At 44.3% G+C, this 17887-nt stretch overlaps 1 protein-coding gene across 1 annotated transcript; it reads left to right on the forward strand.

The window, feature by feature from the left end:
* Positions 1-1350: 1350 nt before the first annotated feature.
* atxn7l2a (ataxin 7-like 2a) lies at positions 1351-16428 on the forward strand (the record flags this gene model as incomplete). The annotated part of the gene is made up of 10 exons (XM_080728611.1): positions 1351-1480; positions 3374-3442; positions 5304-5643; positions 6687-6940; positions 7629-7711; positions 10505-10716; positions 12468-12639; positions 13750-13868; positions 13996-14917; positions 16292-16428. 10 exons carry the CDS (start codon positions 1351-1353, stop codon positions 16307-16309), a joined length of 2319 nt encoding a protein of 772 aa, XP_080584737.1. The 3' UTR covers positions 16310-16428.
* Positions 16429-17887: the final 1459 nt, after the last annotated feature.

Consider the following 17887-nt stretch of genomic DNA (forward strand, 5'->3'; position numbering starts at 1 on the left):
CTCAGAAAGGCTTACTTACAGGTCATCAACAATACTTAGAGAAATCGCACCTGTGTGAAGGGAGCAGTGCGACCGTCGCATGGTCAAACACGACACACAAGCATATCTCCTTGACACTCACACGGACACTCATACATACACACACAACCAGACGTAGAAGCGCTTAGCACAGCTCAAAAGGAAAACGGCAGCAGTCAATGAAGCTTCCTGACGGATGCTTTTTCAGGCCAGTTTTGAAAGAAAACAGTTTTTAAGATTTGTTTTGGGGCTTTTGCCTTTGGATAGGACCATAGACTGACAGGAAATGGGGCGAGAGATGGGGAGTGACATGCGGCAAAGGTCATCCAGATCGGGAATCGAACTGGCGACACCACCAGGCATCCATGCATTATATGGCAATGCCTAAGTGGTATGTGCCTGGACCAGTAGGCCAGCGGGCGCCCAATTCACATCCTTTAATGGATGATGTTAGAACATTACACTACACATTATGACCTTTAGGCCTTGCACAGGTCTCCGCCAGGTCAGGAAGGTTATTGTGGCCTCCTGGTGGCGCTATAATACGCCAATGTGAAAAGGGTGCCATGTCTTCTTTGGCCTTTCACTGCAATCGGACACTGCATGCATGATTTTGTTCCAAAAATGTGTCAGTAGGCCTGGCAATCTTGGCCAATCAGGATGGAATATGGAAAATTCTGAATCTTCTTCTTTCGTGTATCATCGTCAAGTGTCCAACTCAGTGTTGTAGGAAGAGGCCAGACACTGAAGGTGGTGTGTACAGGGACCAGGTGGTGATTATGTGTTCTGCAGTATGGCCAGACTCACTCGCCAGTCGCCACACACAGTCAGTAGTAGACAGTAGTGTAGTAGTAGGCCTAGCAACCAACCCCAATATGCACGGTGGTAGATCTTCTATAGCTGTGGTAGATAGGTGAGACTGAGAGCCCGGCTGACTCCCTCTCCTGCTTATCTATCAATCTACCTACCCACCTACCCACTACATGCTGGACCTTAATGCAGTTAATACACATTTTTGACTTTCTCAGACTCCAGGGGCCTAACACTTAATTTAAGATTTGAACTTGACAAGGAACTGAGAGAATGAGAAGGGGTTATCAAATGCATAGCACTTGGCTGCCTATCTGAGTCTCAAGCATACATTTGCCTAATGACTCACATCTATACATTTGTATGTTATTAATGTTCATTCTTCAGTGGAAAAGGGGACAGTGAACGAAGTGATGATCTGATGAACCGGCTGCGCGCGTGGGTGTTCCGCGAACGCGCACGCAGGAACTTCCTACCCTGGCGGGAGCGCGACATATGACGTAAGCCGCTTGCCGCGCAGTGATGATGGCGGTGCGTGAACGCGCAGTAAAAGTAATGGCTGCTCTGGAACGGCGGGTGCCTAGCCTCGATGATTTCGTGGGCCAAAGCTGGAGCGCTTGGGCCGAGAGGGCCGGCGTGACAACATCGGACGGTAAGGGACCACCGCGTCGTCGATATTGCCCGGTACGAGAGCCGATCGATCGACCGGCCGGGGTTTATTTTCGTGGAAACGGAAGGCAGCGCTAACCATGTTACCCAAACAAAGACCCTGCCGGGTCCTAGCGCTGGGTGGGTAACGTGTTGCTCTCTCTCCCAGGTCCTAGCGCATACAGACAGGGTCCTAAAAAGGGAGGATGAAGTGCTAATTGTCAGCGGTTTGACCATCGCAATGTGTGTTTGTGTACTCGTGCGGGCATGGAACAAGCTGCTGCCAGTAGGTGGGAGCGGCGTCTCGTTAGGTTGGCTGATAGGAGGCAGAGACAGCGGTGGCATCATCATCATCACAGCGGAAGGAAGCAAGGGGCTTGTTGTGTTGTTGTGTGTGGATGGCAGTGGTAGAAAAGGTACTCAAGTAAAAGTATCAGTACTGCAATGTAGACAGACATACTCTCTGTTACAAGTAAATGTCTGGAATTCTACATTTACTAGAGTAAAACACTACAAGTACAAAAGTATTGGTATCAAAACGTACTTGTCCACAAGTAGAAAGTACTACCCACTATGCTGCAGAGTGTCCCATTTCACAAGTTCTCAAATGTATCTAGGCTACAAATATTTGAAAATAGATCCATATGAGCTCACAATGCGCATTGTGATAATGTAATTGAAATCTTCAAATGTGACTAAAGTTTTAAAATAATTGTAGTGTAGTAAAAGTACAATATCTTCCTTTGAGATTAAGTGTAATAGAAGTAAAAGTATTGAACATTGGAAATACTCAGTACAGTAAATACCTCAAAATTGTAAGTACAGTACTTGAGTAAATGTACTTTACACCACTGGTGGATGATGGTTGGGACTTGGGCGAGCGAGCAACTTCTGGCGCCCCCCAAACTCTGGCTCGGAACCCATTTGTGGGTCGCGGACACATTGTTATGGGTCCCTTCATTTTTTGCGTTCCTCCCTTTTTTCAATTATTATTTGAAAACATCCCCCCAAAAAAGCAGTAATTTAATAAATAAAGGAAAAAAATCTAAGAAATTCCTTAAATTAGAAAACAAATGTTTCACTAGTTTGTGTCCCGGGAAAATAGCCAATTTCTCTTTTGGGTCACGGGCTAAACAGATTGGGGACCACTGAGCTAGGCTAACGTAATGCTAGCAGCAGCAGGAGGATAGAGACACCGGTGACGGAGGAGGAGTCTGATGCTGTTGCCACCATGTACATGCTAACCCAGCCTTTGATGTGAGAGAACGTTACTCCGTGTTCTTTTCACTCGATCGAACTTGAGTTCGCACCGAGCATCGTCGCGCCCGTGTCTCAAATCAACAGATGTCTTAATGGCAGAATGTGACAAGCATCCTCGTTTTGTGTGACTTTTGTGTCAAGAAGTGGTCTGGTGGTGTGCCCTGCCCCGCTCGGAGAGAGTATGTGTGCGCTCAATCATTGTCTGACTGTCTGGCATCCCTCCAAGTGCCACTCTGTCCCCAACTATCAAATCCAAGTCGATGTCCACAACAAATAACGCTCATAGTTGCTGGTGAAGTTAATATTATGACAAATGTATTCCCCCAATAGATGAATCAGATTCAGGAGCTGTTGATCCTTCCTTTGGCCTTTATTTGCATGCAGGCTAAATGCTTTAAAAAAAAAAAAAAAAAAGATCTATGATTACGGTGAAGTAGACCAACATCAACATTTGAATGTGTTGATAATGATTTAGACTTATGGCTCATTGGCTTTGATCTTATCTAGTGTATTTTCAGAGCATTGGATCACAACAGGTGACCTCCCCCTGCCCCCCCCCCCCCCCCCCCCCCCCGTGTGTGTGTGTGTGTGTGTGTGTGTGTGTTTGTCCTATTGAGCATTGTAATGTGTATTCCAGGGCCTGGTGTAGAAGACTGCAACAAGAATGGCAAGAAGGCTGCTGAAGCCATGTCACTCAGCAAGGAGGGTAAGATGCCACACCACAGTCTATGAGACAGATGGGTCTACCCTCGTCTCAGAGGTGTTAAACAGCTTTCAAGCTGGCGTCCCTATTTTGGGCATGTCATTATAGGCGAAAATGTTAAGGGCCGTTTATACTTCCATATGTTTGATTTTGTTTACGTTTTGGGTGAGAGAGGACGTGCAGTAATTATGTTGTCATGCTTAGTTTGTCTACGGTATGTGCGTGCCGACCCGCTCTCCGCTCCAATTCTGCTCCGGTGATATAACGTTAACCACAAAGTATTTCTAAAAAGACTGATCAGAGCGTGCTGAGAATTGTTGTGCTCTGCTTTGCTCTGTTCTGTTCTGTTCTCGTGTGCTCTGTGCTGCGAGTCGTGCGAGGCGCAACATGTGGCGCCCGGCCCCAACGGGAGCAGAATTGGAGCGCAGAGCGGGTCGGCACATAAATAACGTAGAGAGGAACTATGCATGTTGACGGATCTACCGTACGTACTCTCACCCAAAAACGTACACAAAATCAAACATACGTAACTATAAACGGCCCTTTAGTGGTTTTTCAGGGCGATTTTAAAGGATGTTTGGGATTTACGCTCCTTTAATGTCTTCGGTAAGGCGTTCCACATTTTGGTGGTATAGCAGGAGAACGAGTTTGAATCACACTCACCTGGAGTAGCCCCCATCTTTCTAATCTGGTGACAGTGGTGATTAATCAATAACCAACCAACAGGATTTCATATTTTCCGTGTTATTAAAAAGGACAATGTCTACATAAAAAGGTTCATTCCACGGAGCTTCCCATGTTTGTATCATAGAGATATGGTTGATATTTACAGACGTTGAAGAACAACATCTTTCCACTCTTTTTGCAGAGGAAAAGTGGACAAGTCCAGTACTATCAGTTGAGAGATGTACATAATCATACCGAGAATTACGGACCAAACGGAAGAAATCTCTCTCCCCCTCTGTTACTAGTGTAGACCCTTATGCATGATACTTTTTTCTTAGAAAAAAAAATCTAAATAGCAGATCTATGCGATACCATAGTGCCGACTAGCTAACGCCAACTCTGCACTACTGGATCGCACAGCGTGGTAGAAAACAAGTTGAGTTTGAATTAACCAATTTACCAAAGCAAACAGCAAAGAAGTCCACATAACCACATACCAGCTATGACGGCCAAACTTGTGTGAATCTGTGAAATTCCAATGTTGTATTACTATGTCGATCAAGCTTAACCAGTCTTGCATCACCATCGTTGTGGCCACACAAACTAGTTTCTAACAGGACATACTTACACATTTTTTAATGTTCTGCATCGGGGGTGGGGGGTTGTCTTAGGGGGTGCTTAAAGTAGGGCAAAATAACAATGTGCTCGACCAGCACATACTGTATTTATGCATTATTTTCATGCCTCGTTATAATGCACAATGCATCTTTATGGTTGTAAGTGTTTACTGTATATACAATCCACTGACTTGGAGGCATTTTACCCAGGAATTGTAATGAAACCTTTAAAAGAGCATTTTTTATTTATGCTTCCTGTAGTCGATACATTTGCACGTGTAGGTGTGATGTGAACAAGCACCCAACAGTAAACTGCCCTCTGCAGGTACAGTGAGTGAATGTGAGTCGTCGCTTGGCAGAGACTGTGTGGCCTGAGGTGCTGTGGTGCTCGGGTGCCCTTTGGCACTCAGCCTAGCAGTTTGCAGCAGCTGTATGGTCTCTGTCTCTGTTGGTCAGTGTGTGTCACTTTGTGTGAGTCACCTGCTTTCTGAAATAGTGAAAATTCTAAGAGCACATAATGGCACTGCCAACTTTCCTTTTGCTACCACTGTCTTAAGACTTCCCTCCCTCCTCTCCATTAGACATGTCCATCTTCGGCCATTACCCGGGCCATGATGACTTCTACCTGGTGGTATGCAGCCACTGTGGCCAGGTGGTCAAGCCGCAGGCCTTTGAGAAGCACTGCGAGAGGAGACACGGCCCATTGACCAAACTATACACGCGACTGCGCTCTCCCACACCGGCCCCTCAACCCCAGCAGAGACCTCGCCACAGCCACTCCCCTTCCCATGGGACCAATGCCGCCTCTGCTTCCTCCTGGGAAGGGCGGAGTCAAGGGAGTGGGCCACCACGGGCAGCTCCGCCTTCCCCTTCGACACCACCCCAATACAGACACCCCAAGAGCTCCAAGGATGGGATACGGTAAGAGAAGGGATCAGGATGAAAGGAAAGGAGAAAAGGTGTAGAACGCAGATGAACGATTCAGACAGGAGTGAGTTGTAAAACAAAAGTATTTAGATGAAGGACCAAATGTTTTGTGTTCTAAGTCTGTCCAACTGTTTTTGTTACTGTATCACAACATGAACACGCCAAACTAATGACATTGGCAGGCAGCTGAAATCATAATTCAGCAGTTCCTTGTCTAGTCCGAGTTTCCCCATTTTCAAAAGTAGAAGTGGGGTGAAAAGTTACTTTGGTTCCTTGAATTTAGTTTGTAGAATTTAAAGAAAAGGAGAAGTGACTTGATGTTTTCCTGGTAGAATGGCTTTGAAATAAAAACGAAATGTCTGGCTGGAAATACCCTCCTGGTATGTTAGCGAAGGCAACAGTTAGACATTGTGTTTGATTAGTTCCATCATCTCTTGTCAACTTATATTTTATATACTGTATTTATTATGTACCCATAGCATCTATATGGGTTGTGAGCATTTCCAAGGCAATGAGTTCTTATGTGAGACTTGAGCTCTTGAGGGCCATTGACATGTCAGGTGTTAAAATGGAGGGTTAAAAAAGAGGAAGATGTTGGTAAGAAAGTGACATGAGGGAAGAGGCAAGTGAAGAACATTATACACAGAGAAATGTTCACTGTTGCAGAGGGTAAACCTTCTGACGTTAGGGTGCAGAGAAGCCTGGACAGGGACTAACATTTGCAGGCTTCTCACTCTGGCTGGAATGGTTGACAAATTAATTTGGTATGGTAGTGTACAAAATTGGTACTCCTGTCATTCCAGTTATAAAAACGAACACTATCAAGTGTTTTTATTTTATTTTTTATTTTTCATTTCCTAATTGTCTTCAGAGTTAAAATCGTTATATATAACAATGAAATTGAACATACCCAATGCCTTACTCCCGACCTCGCTTGTGTCTGTTCATAGTTGATTTTTTAGAAACTGTTCCCATAGAAGACTTGACTTGTTTTTACCTGAACATTGAAGAGAACTGTTCTCCATTCTGTCATTCAGACACTCCCCGCAGGAGAAGCCCTCTCACAGCAGCCACTCGGAGGCATCCGTCTTCAAGCAGCCCTCGCCCTTGGAGCCCCCGATGAGCTCTCCACCTCCCTCCGTCAGAGATCCACCGTGGCCCCACGGGGGCACTCTGCCCAGCCGAACTTCACCCAGCGACAGACCCTCAATCCAGAGGAAGGACTCGCCTTCACCCTCTGCAGTCCCTAGCCACCACCGCGTACCCAGACCATATAACAAAGTGGCCTCGAGTGAGTATACTAGATGGAATGAATCGAGGAATTTAGTTTGAATTCTGTGGGAGTTGGGGATGGAAGCATCGATGTTCCAAAGTAATTCAATATTATGTTACACAGATCTTTTGACAAGTAAGAGACTGGGGAATGCAATGAAAGGAGTTAAGGAACAGAACCAACTAAAGAACAACAGAAGCAGTGAGTGGGATAATTGAATTGTTTAGACTTAAGACAAATTAAATGGCTTTTCTACACTGACCTTCATGTGAAATTGATTTCTTAGTTTAGATGTCTTTCTTTTTCTCCCACTTTTTTCACCCCTTTCTCCTTACTTTAGTTGTTGGCAATGTTTGTAATTGTATACCCTGTCAATGCCAAACTCTACTGTTTGGTCTGGGGAGAGGCAACGGCGTGTCTCCAGCCGCCTCTTTGACAGTGAGACGTTTCTCTGAGGGCATAACGTGCACAAAGGAACATCTATCTCCTCCTTCCCAGTTTCACTCCCTGCTGAACAGACCAACCTGTAGGAGTCACCAGTGAAATGTTACGTTTTATGGGTTAAAATTGTAGCTTGTAGCTTAAATCAAGTCGGTAACAGTTCTACCAGGACTTCATTAGGCGCCTGAAGAAGCAGGTTGAGTTGTTGGTGAAACGATGAGTTGAGTGAGAGTTTTTGAAACTGAACTGCCCTTTCTGTGTGCAGGGAGAGAGTGTGACCTAGACAAGCACTGCGGCGTCCTGGACCTTGACAGGAAGAAAGTCTGCACACGCCTATTGACCTGCAATGTAAGGAAAACACCAACATACACACATAGAGCTAGCCCAGTGGACCTGAGCCCCATTTTGTCTATTGTGCTATTGCTGCCTCATTTGTCCGGCTTACTACTCATTCACCCAAACTTTTAAACCATCCACATTAGTTACTGCATTCTCTATTGTTTCCCGATCTTTTCTTTTCTTTGCCAGCCTCGTTGTCATTCATTAAATAGGTGACAGGGGCTTAAATTCAGCAGGCAGTGCCGTCCCTTCTGCTTTTGACCCAATTCTATCCACTCACCCAGAGTCTAGAGGAAATGAGGTTATGAGACTGTGGCCTCCCATTTCACAGACAATAGCAACAAGAGTCCTATTGAAATGATGACACGTCACATCTTCTCTGTGGATTCAACCCCTATGACACAGAGCAACCTTTACATGCAAGGCTAAAAATGTAAGCTTGAAAAATATAGAAAGGATATTAATTTGTATCATAGAATTTGATCCGTCAGTTCTGTGTTTTTGCTTAGAAGCATTCTTCACTTCTAAAATTATGTTTTTGTACTTGCCAAATTAACTAAGGTAATCAGGAATACCAGCCACAGACAAAGACATAACAGCACATGACTGTTGTTATTCTTTACAGCCTGGCCGCAAGGCCAGACTGTCTAGAACTGGATTTGTCTTGCCTGGTGAAATGAAAGTGAAAGTCAAACACATTTTGCATTGCTATTGCATGTAAAACAACAACAACTCAGACGAGACTGTCACAACACTAGGACATGTGCACAAGCAGCTTTGGTTCTGAATGCTGCATTATAATTAGTGTAGCTTAATTCACAAACTAACTATCTCTAAAGATTGGTCTGTGTAGTTATTTATTTTTACCTTTCTCGAAGAGCAAGGTAACCAGCCTACTTGACGTTTTTTGCCGAAATTGACAGAACAAAATCATCAAATCGATTTAATCTATTCCTTTGGAAGCTTGGCGTTTGAGATAACAAAAAGTATTCAGGAACCCTGTGTGTCTTTACTGGATCTACAAATGGGAGCAGAGATTCATTTTCACCTATAATTGTGCCCACAGTAGCTCATTTGGTACACCCCAAAATGTGTTCATGTCATGACGCAACTAGAGATGGGTCAGAATAATCAAATATTAGTATAATAATGTTTTTTAGGATAAAAAATGTATATTGATTCATTTAATGCTGTCGAACGAGTTCTTGCCAATTATCCAAGCTGCCACCGATGAGTTGGATCAGTCTCTTATATTTTTTACTCTGGATGGCGCTGTTCGTTAGCTTATGGGTCACCAATTATTTCCGGGGTACCCGGAAGGTCACCTGACAACGTTGATGACATCACCGGAACAAAAACAGCTTCCACTTTTTTGGGGGGGGGGGGGGAAAAGAAGGAAAAAGCCTCATAGTGTTCTGGTGGTTTGCACCAAAACAAATTAAAGGGATATTCCACTTTCAAAAAAAAGTTTGGTCTACTCAGGCTTTTGTGAACACCCTGGACAGTTTTTAATTTGCTTGATTCAGTATTTAGATATTTAATATTCATCTTAACATCAAACTCCATTTTAACCATGTTAGATTCATCGAAAACACCTGTCTTGTCTTTCTTTTTCTGTGTTTTTTCGTTAACTTTTTTCATTTATTTTAAATATTTTATACGATTTTCTTTTTGACGTGGTCGCGTGCGTGACTGCGTGTCCATTGTCCACTATGGAACACGGACTGTGCACGACGCGTGTGCACGCCGTTCGCAAACACACACTAAAAAAAATCAGTCCTTGTTTATACTTTGTATAAAAGAGGGTTGGGCAAAAAGAATAGTGAAAATGATCTACAGGCTAAAATTTCGTCACTGGCTGTAGGTAGGAATGGGATTATGGTGTTTAAAAAAAGACCACGTTATTGTGATGATCACATTGAAGATGACATTTTGAGTTTGTATTGCATGTGCACAACTGTGTGAAATTAATAAGATCAGAGTTTTACTCTGTTGGAAAATTCAGTTCAGCAGTCATTCGATCTCACAGATCAGTGCCGTTTGCCTCAGGCCTCTGAGCACAGGAACCTAGCTCAGAGGCCCACCTCAGGATGATTAACAGGAAATGACAGGAGAGAGGGGGAAGAATCGGAGGAAAAGAGCTTCCCATAAATGCTCACTGTATTGTGTGCATTAATGTCCAGTAGTTTGCTGTATTGTCATTTTTTCCCACGCTTTATTTAAGGAACACCATATGACAGGGGTCTTCGACCCTCAGAGTTACTACAGGGGTGCCGCCAAATCTTTGTGTGATTTGAACCTTTTTTTTTTTACATTAACCCTAGCATCCCTATTCTGAGGAGAACTTTAGCCAATTTTTTTGTTGTTAAATGTCTGAAAATACTCCTTAACATGAATACAGCGTGATAGTGCTGTCAAACAAGTCTATGAAACTCCATGAAATCTATGTAAAAGTTTAATCAGCAAAACTATTTTATACAGTATATAGTCGGGGGTCCCTGCCTCATCTCTCTCTCAGCTTAGGGGTCCTTGGCTTGAAGACCACTGCCATATGATTACATCACATTTGTGGTTTTAAACTGTGCAGTTGGACTGCAGCATAATTTGCTAAAAAACTAAAGTTTTTTTGTTGTTGCATGTAGCAGTTATGTTGAAGCATGTGGTTGCAAGGATGTGTCAGACAGTGCAGAGTTTTAATTAGAATACCATTAGTCAAATACTAGTCCACACCAGCAAACATAGGTTGTTCCTAGTATGATTAGCATTACTCCCAACGTACTAAATGTATTTGTGTTTCCTCAGATCCACTCCATCCACCAGAGGAGGAAGGTGGTGGGACGCAGTAGGAACTTTGACACGTTGGTGGCAGAGCTAAAAACCAAGGTCCGTGACAAAGGGTCCCAAGGCCTGGAGGGATGCTCCTCTGCTGGTCGTTCTCCTAGTCCAGAGAGCTACAGGGAGCCAGCGGGATCTCCACACTGCAGGAGGCCACTGGCTAACCTCCCTGCCTTTAGGTCAGTGAGCCTTACTTACTGTATACTAATCATTTCCTATTAAGAAGTTCTGGCATAGAGGATGTTACTAGTTGGTGTAATCATTATTGTCTCCACCAGCCGAAGGCAGGGGGAGAGTATGTTTTCGCCCCTGTCCGTACCGTCCGTCCGTCCGTGCGTGCGTGCGTGCGTCCGTCCTCCGAGTTTGTTACCAGCTAATCTCAGGCGCCGTTGGCCCGGTCGCTGCCAAAATGAGCACACACACTCCCTGGATGCCAATTCAGAACCTCTGCCCCACATTTTTCAAATGGCCCTGTTCTAGCGCCACCATGAGGCAGATGTTTGCAAAACACATTTCTGTACACTACTCCTACAGATTTTGTCCAAAAATCACGCAAATCGGTAGACAGTATCTCTACAGTCATTTGATCGACACGGATCTGTCTGATTGTCCATATTCCATCCTGATTGGCTGATATTGGCTTTCAAAGTTTGCAGGATTGATCCGTTTCGAACAAAATGCCTCAAATCAAACACAGCCTGCAATTGTAATGAAATTGTGCACGCACATTCGCAAAAGGCCAAGGAAGAAATTACACTACAAAATGTTCAAATCAGCCTCATGGTGGTGCCATGAAAGGTCTAAGATTGGTGAAGAACACATGCCACCCTTTTTACTTTGGCCTATTATAGCACCACCAGGATGCGTGGCCTGGTGGAGACATGTACTCGGAAGAGCACTTCTTCTAGTTGCTTATGGACTTTGCAAGCTAGGTTGATTCATTTATAAGGTCTAAGGCTACCATCGGTGCTGATATCCATTGAAGTGTAAGTCATCTGGAACCTTGGTAGGAAAAAACAAAACAAAAAAACTAACCGACCGCTCCGCATCCCTATGTTAGCACAAATGACCTCGATCATTGACATGCATTGGAATATTACAGATTTTTACACATAAAATAGTCGATTGTTTTTGGAGCCAGAGCTCGGAAATCTCTTCTTAAACTGTCAACAAAGCCTGCAGTATGCACTGGAGAAATGTGCATGCCATTACTAGTTCAACAAACAAAATACTATCAAATATTTATCACCCAAAGAAAGATGAATCTACCACATCTAATATCAACTACAGTATCACCAGACCAGGAGTGTTTGTGTACCACACAGTAAGTAAGACTACAAATAGTGCCAGTTAATAAATAGAGAACCGAGGGAATAAACAAATTGTTTAATGTCACCCTGCACAAAAGGGTGTGGGACTTCTTGATGATTGGTTAGCTATCGCTTCCCAAGTTCCCATGCTCTAGAGGGGCAGTCACAGATTTGGACAGTGCCGTGAAGTTAGAAATTTCACTGAACAGGATAATAACAGCAACGACAGCGTCTGCAGGCCGATCTATATCTCAGTATGTGTGCATGTCTCAGGTATGTGTGCTTGTATAGCTTTAGCATAGATGTTAGCAAGTGATGCAATGCTAGTTTGCTACCATGTAATCTTGCCCACAGTGGCTGGCCACGGCGCTCCTCACGGCACATACAGGCAGCTTTTTGCTGTCCAGTTTTAGGTTTGGGGTCTGAATCTGTCTGTCGCTCCCTGGCTGGTCTGGGCGTGAAAAAAACGCATCCCCCCGCGGATGCCGAGGGACCGCCCTGTTTTCAGACTTGCCACAGTCATAATTGACATTTATTTAATTTGTTCTGGTTTTTAATCTGTTATACGGTGGTTTTGAATTGGTGAACAAGCCTTCAAAGGATCATTCTGCTTTTCTCAGTCGCTCCAGGGCCTCATCAGAGAGCGCTGCAGAGGAAGAGAAGCACAGGCAGGATGAAGGGGCCCCCTCGCCTCTCGTCCATGGACGCATCTCTAGTGATGAGAGTGAGGGGGAAGGACCCGAAGAACCTGTTGACTTCCCATCTTCTTCCTCTCATCCTAGACCTCTGGCAGTAAGTAACATTACTATTAGTATGTGTGTGAGCTGGCATTTCTGTTGGAGGGCTAGCTGTAAGCCGCCCTCTATTGTTGTTTTACATAGTTATATTATTCTGCCCAAAGTATTTTGTGCTAACACTTCTCTCATTTTCAACATAAGCCTTTCATATGGTAGAGGTAATTTATGCTTGTATTACGTTGATACTTTTAAATTAGCCCTATTCACGGCCCGCCCACCTACTTCCGTTTCTCAGTATCCCACGGGTGCTGACTTCAATTTAGAAGGGGAAACTATACTGGACTTAAAGCCAACAAATCGTTATTTCTAACGGTAAAGTAAATTATAATGCTTTGTGCTGTTTATTATCTTGTGTTCTTGATCATGCTAGCCGTATTTTATACTTTACTATTCGTAAATTGCATTAAATTTGCGATTTCTGTGCTAACTCTATAGGCTTATAGTAGGATTTTCCCCTTCAAAACGGGACTTCAGCACCCGGGGGATGCTGAGTCGGCGGGTCGTGAATAGGGCTAATTCTCATTTTAATCACACTGATGGTGGAGAATTGTCAGGTGGTAGAGTGGTGGCAGTTGAGTGCAGGAAAAACATTTTGTAAACTGCTACCACTCCTGCAGTTAGTTTGTCCAACAAAGCATTGTTTGCTGAGGCCAGCGTATGTTTTATAATTGTTCTCAATGCCTTTACACAATGCTAAAAACAGGAGTTAAAGTTAAAGAAGATACTTCTATAAAAATGAAGCATGGATTGGCATACACACATTCGGTGAAGGCAGTTCAGAACTTCAGGGAAACACCCCATTGGTGTGCGCTTGCGCGGCATGTTTCAAAAATCACACATTGGGACTTTTTTTGCTTTAACCCCTGTAAAAAGCACCAGCAGTGTGAAGATACACTGAGTGTCTATTCTGTGTGTGGGGAATCCAGATTCAGATCCCGGGTAGAAACATGTTATTGATCATTGCACCTTTAAAGAACCTCAAATCTTAAGCTGTTTGTTGCAGGCTCTTTTGTGTCAGTGCCTGGTTTTCAGTACACTTTTCATTTGGAATCTTAATTGATGATGATATTGATATTTGTGTAACCATTCTGAATCCTTCTTGTAGGTTTGTTCATTTGGCAGTCACATGCTAGGCCATGGCTATACGTTTGACAGGAGGCTTCACCATCTGAGGTCAGCTTTCAGCAGTATGGTGGAGCAGCACATCAGCGCCCACCTCTGGAAGTAAGAAGCCTTGCATCTCAAACTGCTCATGTAAAATGTACAGTTAAAGTGTACTAGTGTCCACTGAGTTGATGTCGAGCACTGACAACGGTTCTTTTTTTTTGGTCTTTAATTCTTGCCTACTCAGGAAAATACCTCAAGCCACAGACCTTCAGTCAAGCCCCTCTACCAAGGTTGTCACCTCCTCCTCTACTTCATCCTCCACGTCGTCCTCCTCTTCACTGCATTCTAAAGTCCGCACAGGAAGTCACATCGGCTCCTCCCTCAAAACCTCCTTGTCATCCAGTCGTGGACCGGGGAGACCCTCTACCGTCGGCCAGTCAGAGAATCTGGGGAGCAGCAGTAGTGTCGGTGGCAGCGGCCATCTTTCTGCTCCAGTGAAGCCGGCAGCGGCACGTCAGACGGGGCCTGGCAGGCCTAGGAACCCAGTAGGCCGGCCCAGCAAGCAAATGCTGAAGCTCCGGGAGGAAGCGGCAGCGGCTGCCGCCGCCGCACTCCGTAAGCGTAAGGCCCCGTCGCAGGAGGGCGAGCACTCCGGCCCCGACAGGAACTGCATCATTCTCCAGGACAGGGGCCGCCCGCCCTCCACCTCCTCCTCTAAGACCACCACCCCCTCGCCCCTCCCTCACGGACAGACCAACGGCACACTCTCCCCTGTGAGCAAGCCCCGGCCCCAGCCTTCCCCGTCGGAATCCCATTCCCCGGCTGCCACCGCCGCCTGGTCCTACAAACGGACACACCCCACGCCGGCCCACTCCTCACCCCCTGACAGTACACCTGCCAACTCACACAGTCGGGTGGCGGGCGATTCGGGACTGCATGGGCGGGGGGCTGGTGGTGGTGGGAGCTATGAACACCGGGGGCTGGTGAAGAAACGCAAGGGGGGCAACAACGGGGAGCCTTCACCGCCCTCCAAGCCCTCTGTGCACCGCACACCATCTTCCTCCTCTTCATCTTCCTCCTCTCCTCGCTCAAACTTCTACCCCTGGAAGGACAGTAAAGGTGGAGTGCTGGCCGGGGGGGCGGAGAAGAAACTGGGCACACAGAAGGTGAGTCTGGTGTGAGGGGCAAAATGTGGACAAAAACACTCATTTGAAAAATATATCAAATTCATACACACCTGGGACATGGGACCACTTAGTAATTTAAGTTAGAGTACCAATACGAGTCACGATCCAACATTTTCCTAGATCAATGTGGGCAAGATATGCACAGTAGTCTAATTGATTGTTGTAGGTATACTGTCATGATTCCCTCCCAGCCTTGTACACACCCGTCCCAGAGGGACACCTCATAAGCACCCCACACTCACCAACGGCCTGCTAATGCAATAATGTATAATAAGCAGAAAGTACATGCTTCCACACATAATTGAGGGCATCCTTAAATACTGTATGTATTCTCATCAATTTAGCTTATAAGGAACACAAGACTAACAGCCAACGGCATTTATAGCTGGGAGATTTAACATTTTTTGATTGATTTTCTACTGTTTTTAATGTTAATCACCATCTAACTCAGCTTGTTGGGAGCCTTAGATGTTTTATGAATTCGGCCTCTGGAGCAGCTGGCAATTTTCATTGCAAAGCATTTATCATGATTTAAGTGTGCATTGCAAGTATCATTAACAATAATGGAAAGTTGAAAAGGCTTATCAGTTTTAATAGCAGTATTTAAAGTGAACATTTATACAGTTCTGTCACAATTCAAACACTCATTACTATGTAATGTAAACTCACAATTACACACTTTAAAACGGTATGTTCACTATGTTATTACTTACTTTCAAATCAAAACCATTATCAAGTTTTCGCTATTTTTCAAATCAAAACCATTATCAAGTTTTCGCTATTTATCAGATTAAACACAGGGGAAGGCATCGAGCTACTGTCTGCAAGACAAACTGAGACAGAACTTCTAAAAGTAAATGTGTATACTTTACTTTGGTAGCGTTTGGGTTGTGTTACTTGTGTAGGTGCCTTGCTATGATGTAACTCTAAATATTGGCGATATCTTCAATAGTTGCTCCATTGATAATACAAAAAAAAATAGTCAACCCATTGAGTTACATTGCACACTCAAAATCACACTTTTAGCACAGAAACAAAAACAAACAAAGCAGATTCTGGCAATGTATAATGTTACAAAATCGCCTTTAAATTTTATTTTGTATTCAAATGCCAACTTCCTGTTGATTTTGCCATTTGGAGTAGGATTTATTAATTTGTTTATTTATTTATTCAAATGTTGGAAAACTAGCGCAGGTCACACCTGGATTTGAAAAGAATAAATGGATATGAATGGATCATTTTGTCCCAATATACTGATTGTTCAAAATCGCTTGCCAGCCCAAATAAACATACAGACTTGTAGTTTGTATTACTAAAGAAATCTAATTATTTTGTTCTCATATCTTCCCACAGCCAAAACTGCACCATTAAGTGTGCCTGCCTTACAAGCCACTATGAGGGAGCCAGCTCTTCACAGTCTGGAACTGTGACCACGGGACTCTAAACATGTGTTCAGTATGTGTGTGTGTGCTTGAATACCTGTGTGTGTGTGTGTGTGTGTGTGTGTGTGTGTGTGTGTGTGTGTGTGTGTGTGTGTGTGTGTGTGTGTGTGTGTGTGTGTGTGTGTGTGTGTGTGTGTGTGTGTGTGTGTGTGTGTGTGTGTGTGTGTGTGTGCGCGCACATCTGCCTTTGTGTGAGGAAGCCTATATGTTGTAGGCTCAAGCGTGAGTGTGTTGAGTTGTGTTGTTGTGTGCACAACTGGTAGAATATGAATTCTGCAGTCCTCATTGTCTGAATCAGACGTGGGTATACGACTATGCGTGTATATCTGTGTGTTTGCTGTTGTATGGATGAATGTATGTCTGGGGAAGAGTGGGGGTAGAATATCAGTGTATGAATTTAGAAATACCTCAAGACCATCTGGTTATGCTGCTATATAAAAAGATATGTTGGTTTATTAAAACAATGGATTATAAAATGTCCTTGGAAGCTGTGGATTGTTCGATGTCTTCAGATTCTTTGTTCATTTGTTCATGTTAATTTTGCTGATATTACATAGCTGTTGCATGTATCAAATGAATGTTTTGCCATCAAACACCCTCTGCAGTTCAGACGGGTTATGTGTATTCTGTTTTTATGTTTAGTTTTTTTTCCCCTCTTGATCCTTTTATTTATTGTTTCTTGTATGGTACTCTACATTCCACCCACGGAATCAGATATAGGCAGGCACGTGCACACAATAGACATCAAAGGGGGCTTGAGCCCCTGCCCTTTTATCCGTCTGTAAAAGGTGCCCTCTCCAGACCATGAATGCTGTTTTTACTATGGTGAAAGAAAGGCAAATGCCCTCTTTCCATGCCATACCTGAAGGCAGCATTCAAGAGAATTGCCTTATCCAAAAACTCCTGAACTGCAGCATCTTATGTTGAAAGAATTGCCCTCTCTGTGTAGAAATCCATGCCCTACGCCACATCTACAGTATTGACTTGATTATGCTTAGTTCAGTGTGGTATCAAACACCGAAAATAGCTGACTGCGACGCGTTGTGAGCTATTTTTGGTGTTTCCACCAAAAGGCCTTTTAGAAATGTCAGCCCCTGCCTCTCTAACATTCTGTGCGCGTCCCTGGATGTAGGTCTACCTTGAAACAGGTATGACCTGCCTGTTGACATCAGGTGAGTAATAATAATAATAGTGCCTACAAGGGCTCGCTGCCTGCGTCAGGACTGGTGCTAGTGGGGCTGGGCCCACATTGAAGGAATGCATTATGCAGTTTTGCGACTCAGAAAATTGCAACAGTGTCTTTTGCGTTTGTTGATGCGGTCATTGGATACCTAATCTGCACGGGCTGACAGGCGGTGACCTCTGGCGGTGACGTTGCTGTTATTCCAAAGGGGGGCCGGGCAGCGTACATCCAATAGCCTGAAAAGACTTTAGCCATAGGGCATAGCAGTGGGTGTGGTTTACTGGTGTGGTGCCACTAAAGAAATCTCCCATTTTCCCCATAGAC

Source organism: Nannobrachium achirus (assembly GCF_963921795.1).
Source record: "Nannobrachium achirus genome assembly, chromosome: 6".
NCBI lineage: Eukaryota > Metazoa > Chordata > Actinopteri > Myctophiformes > Myctophidae > Nannobrachium > Nannobrachium achirus.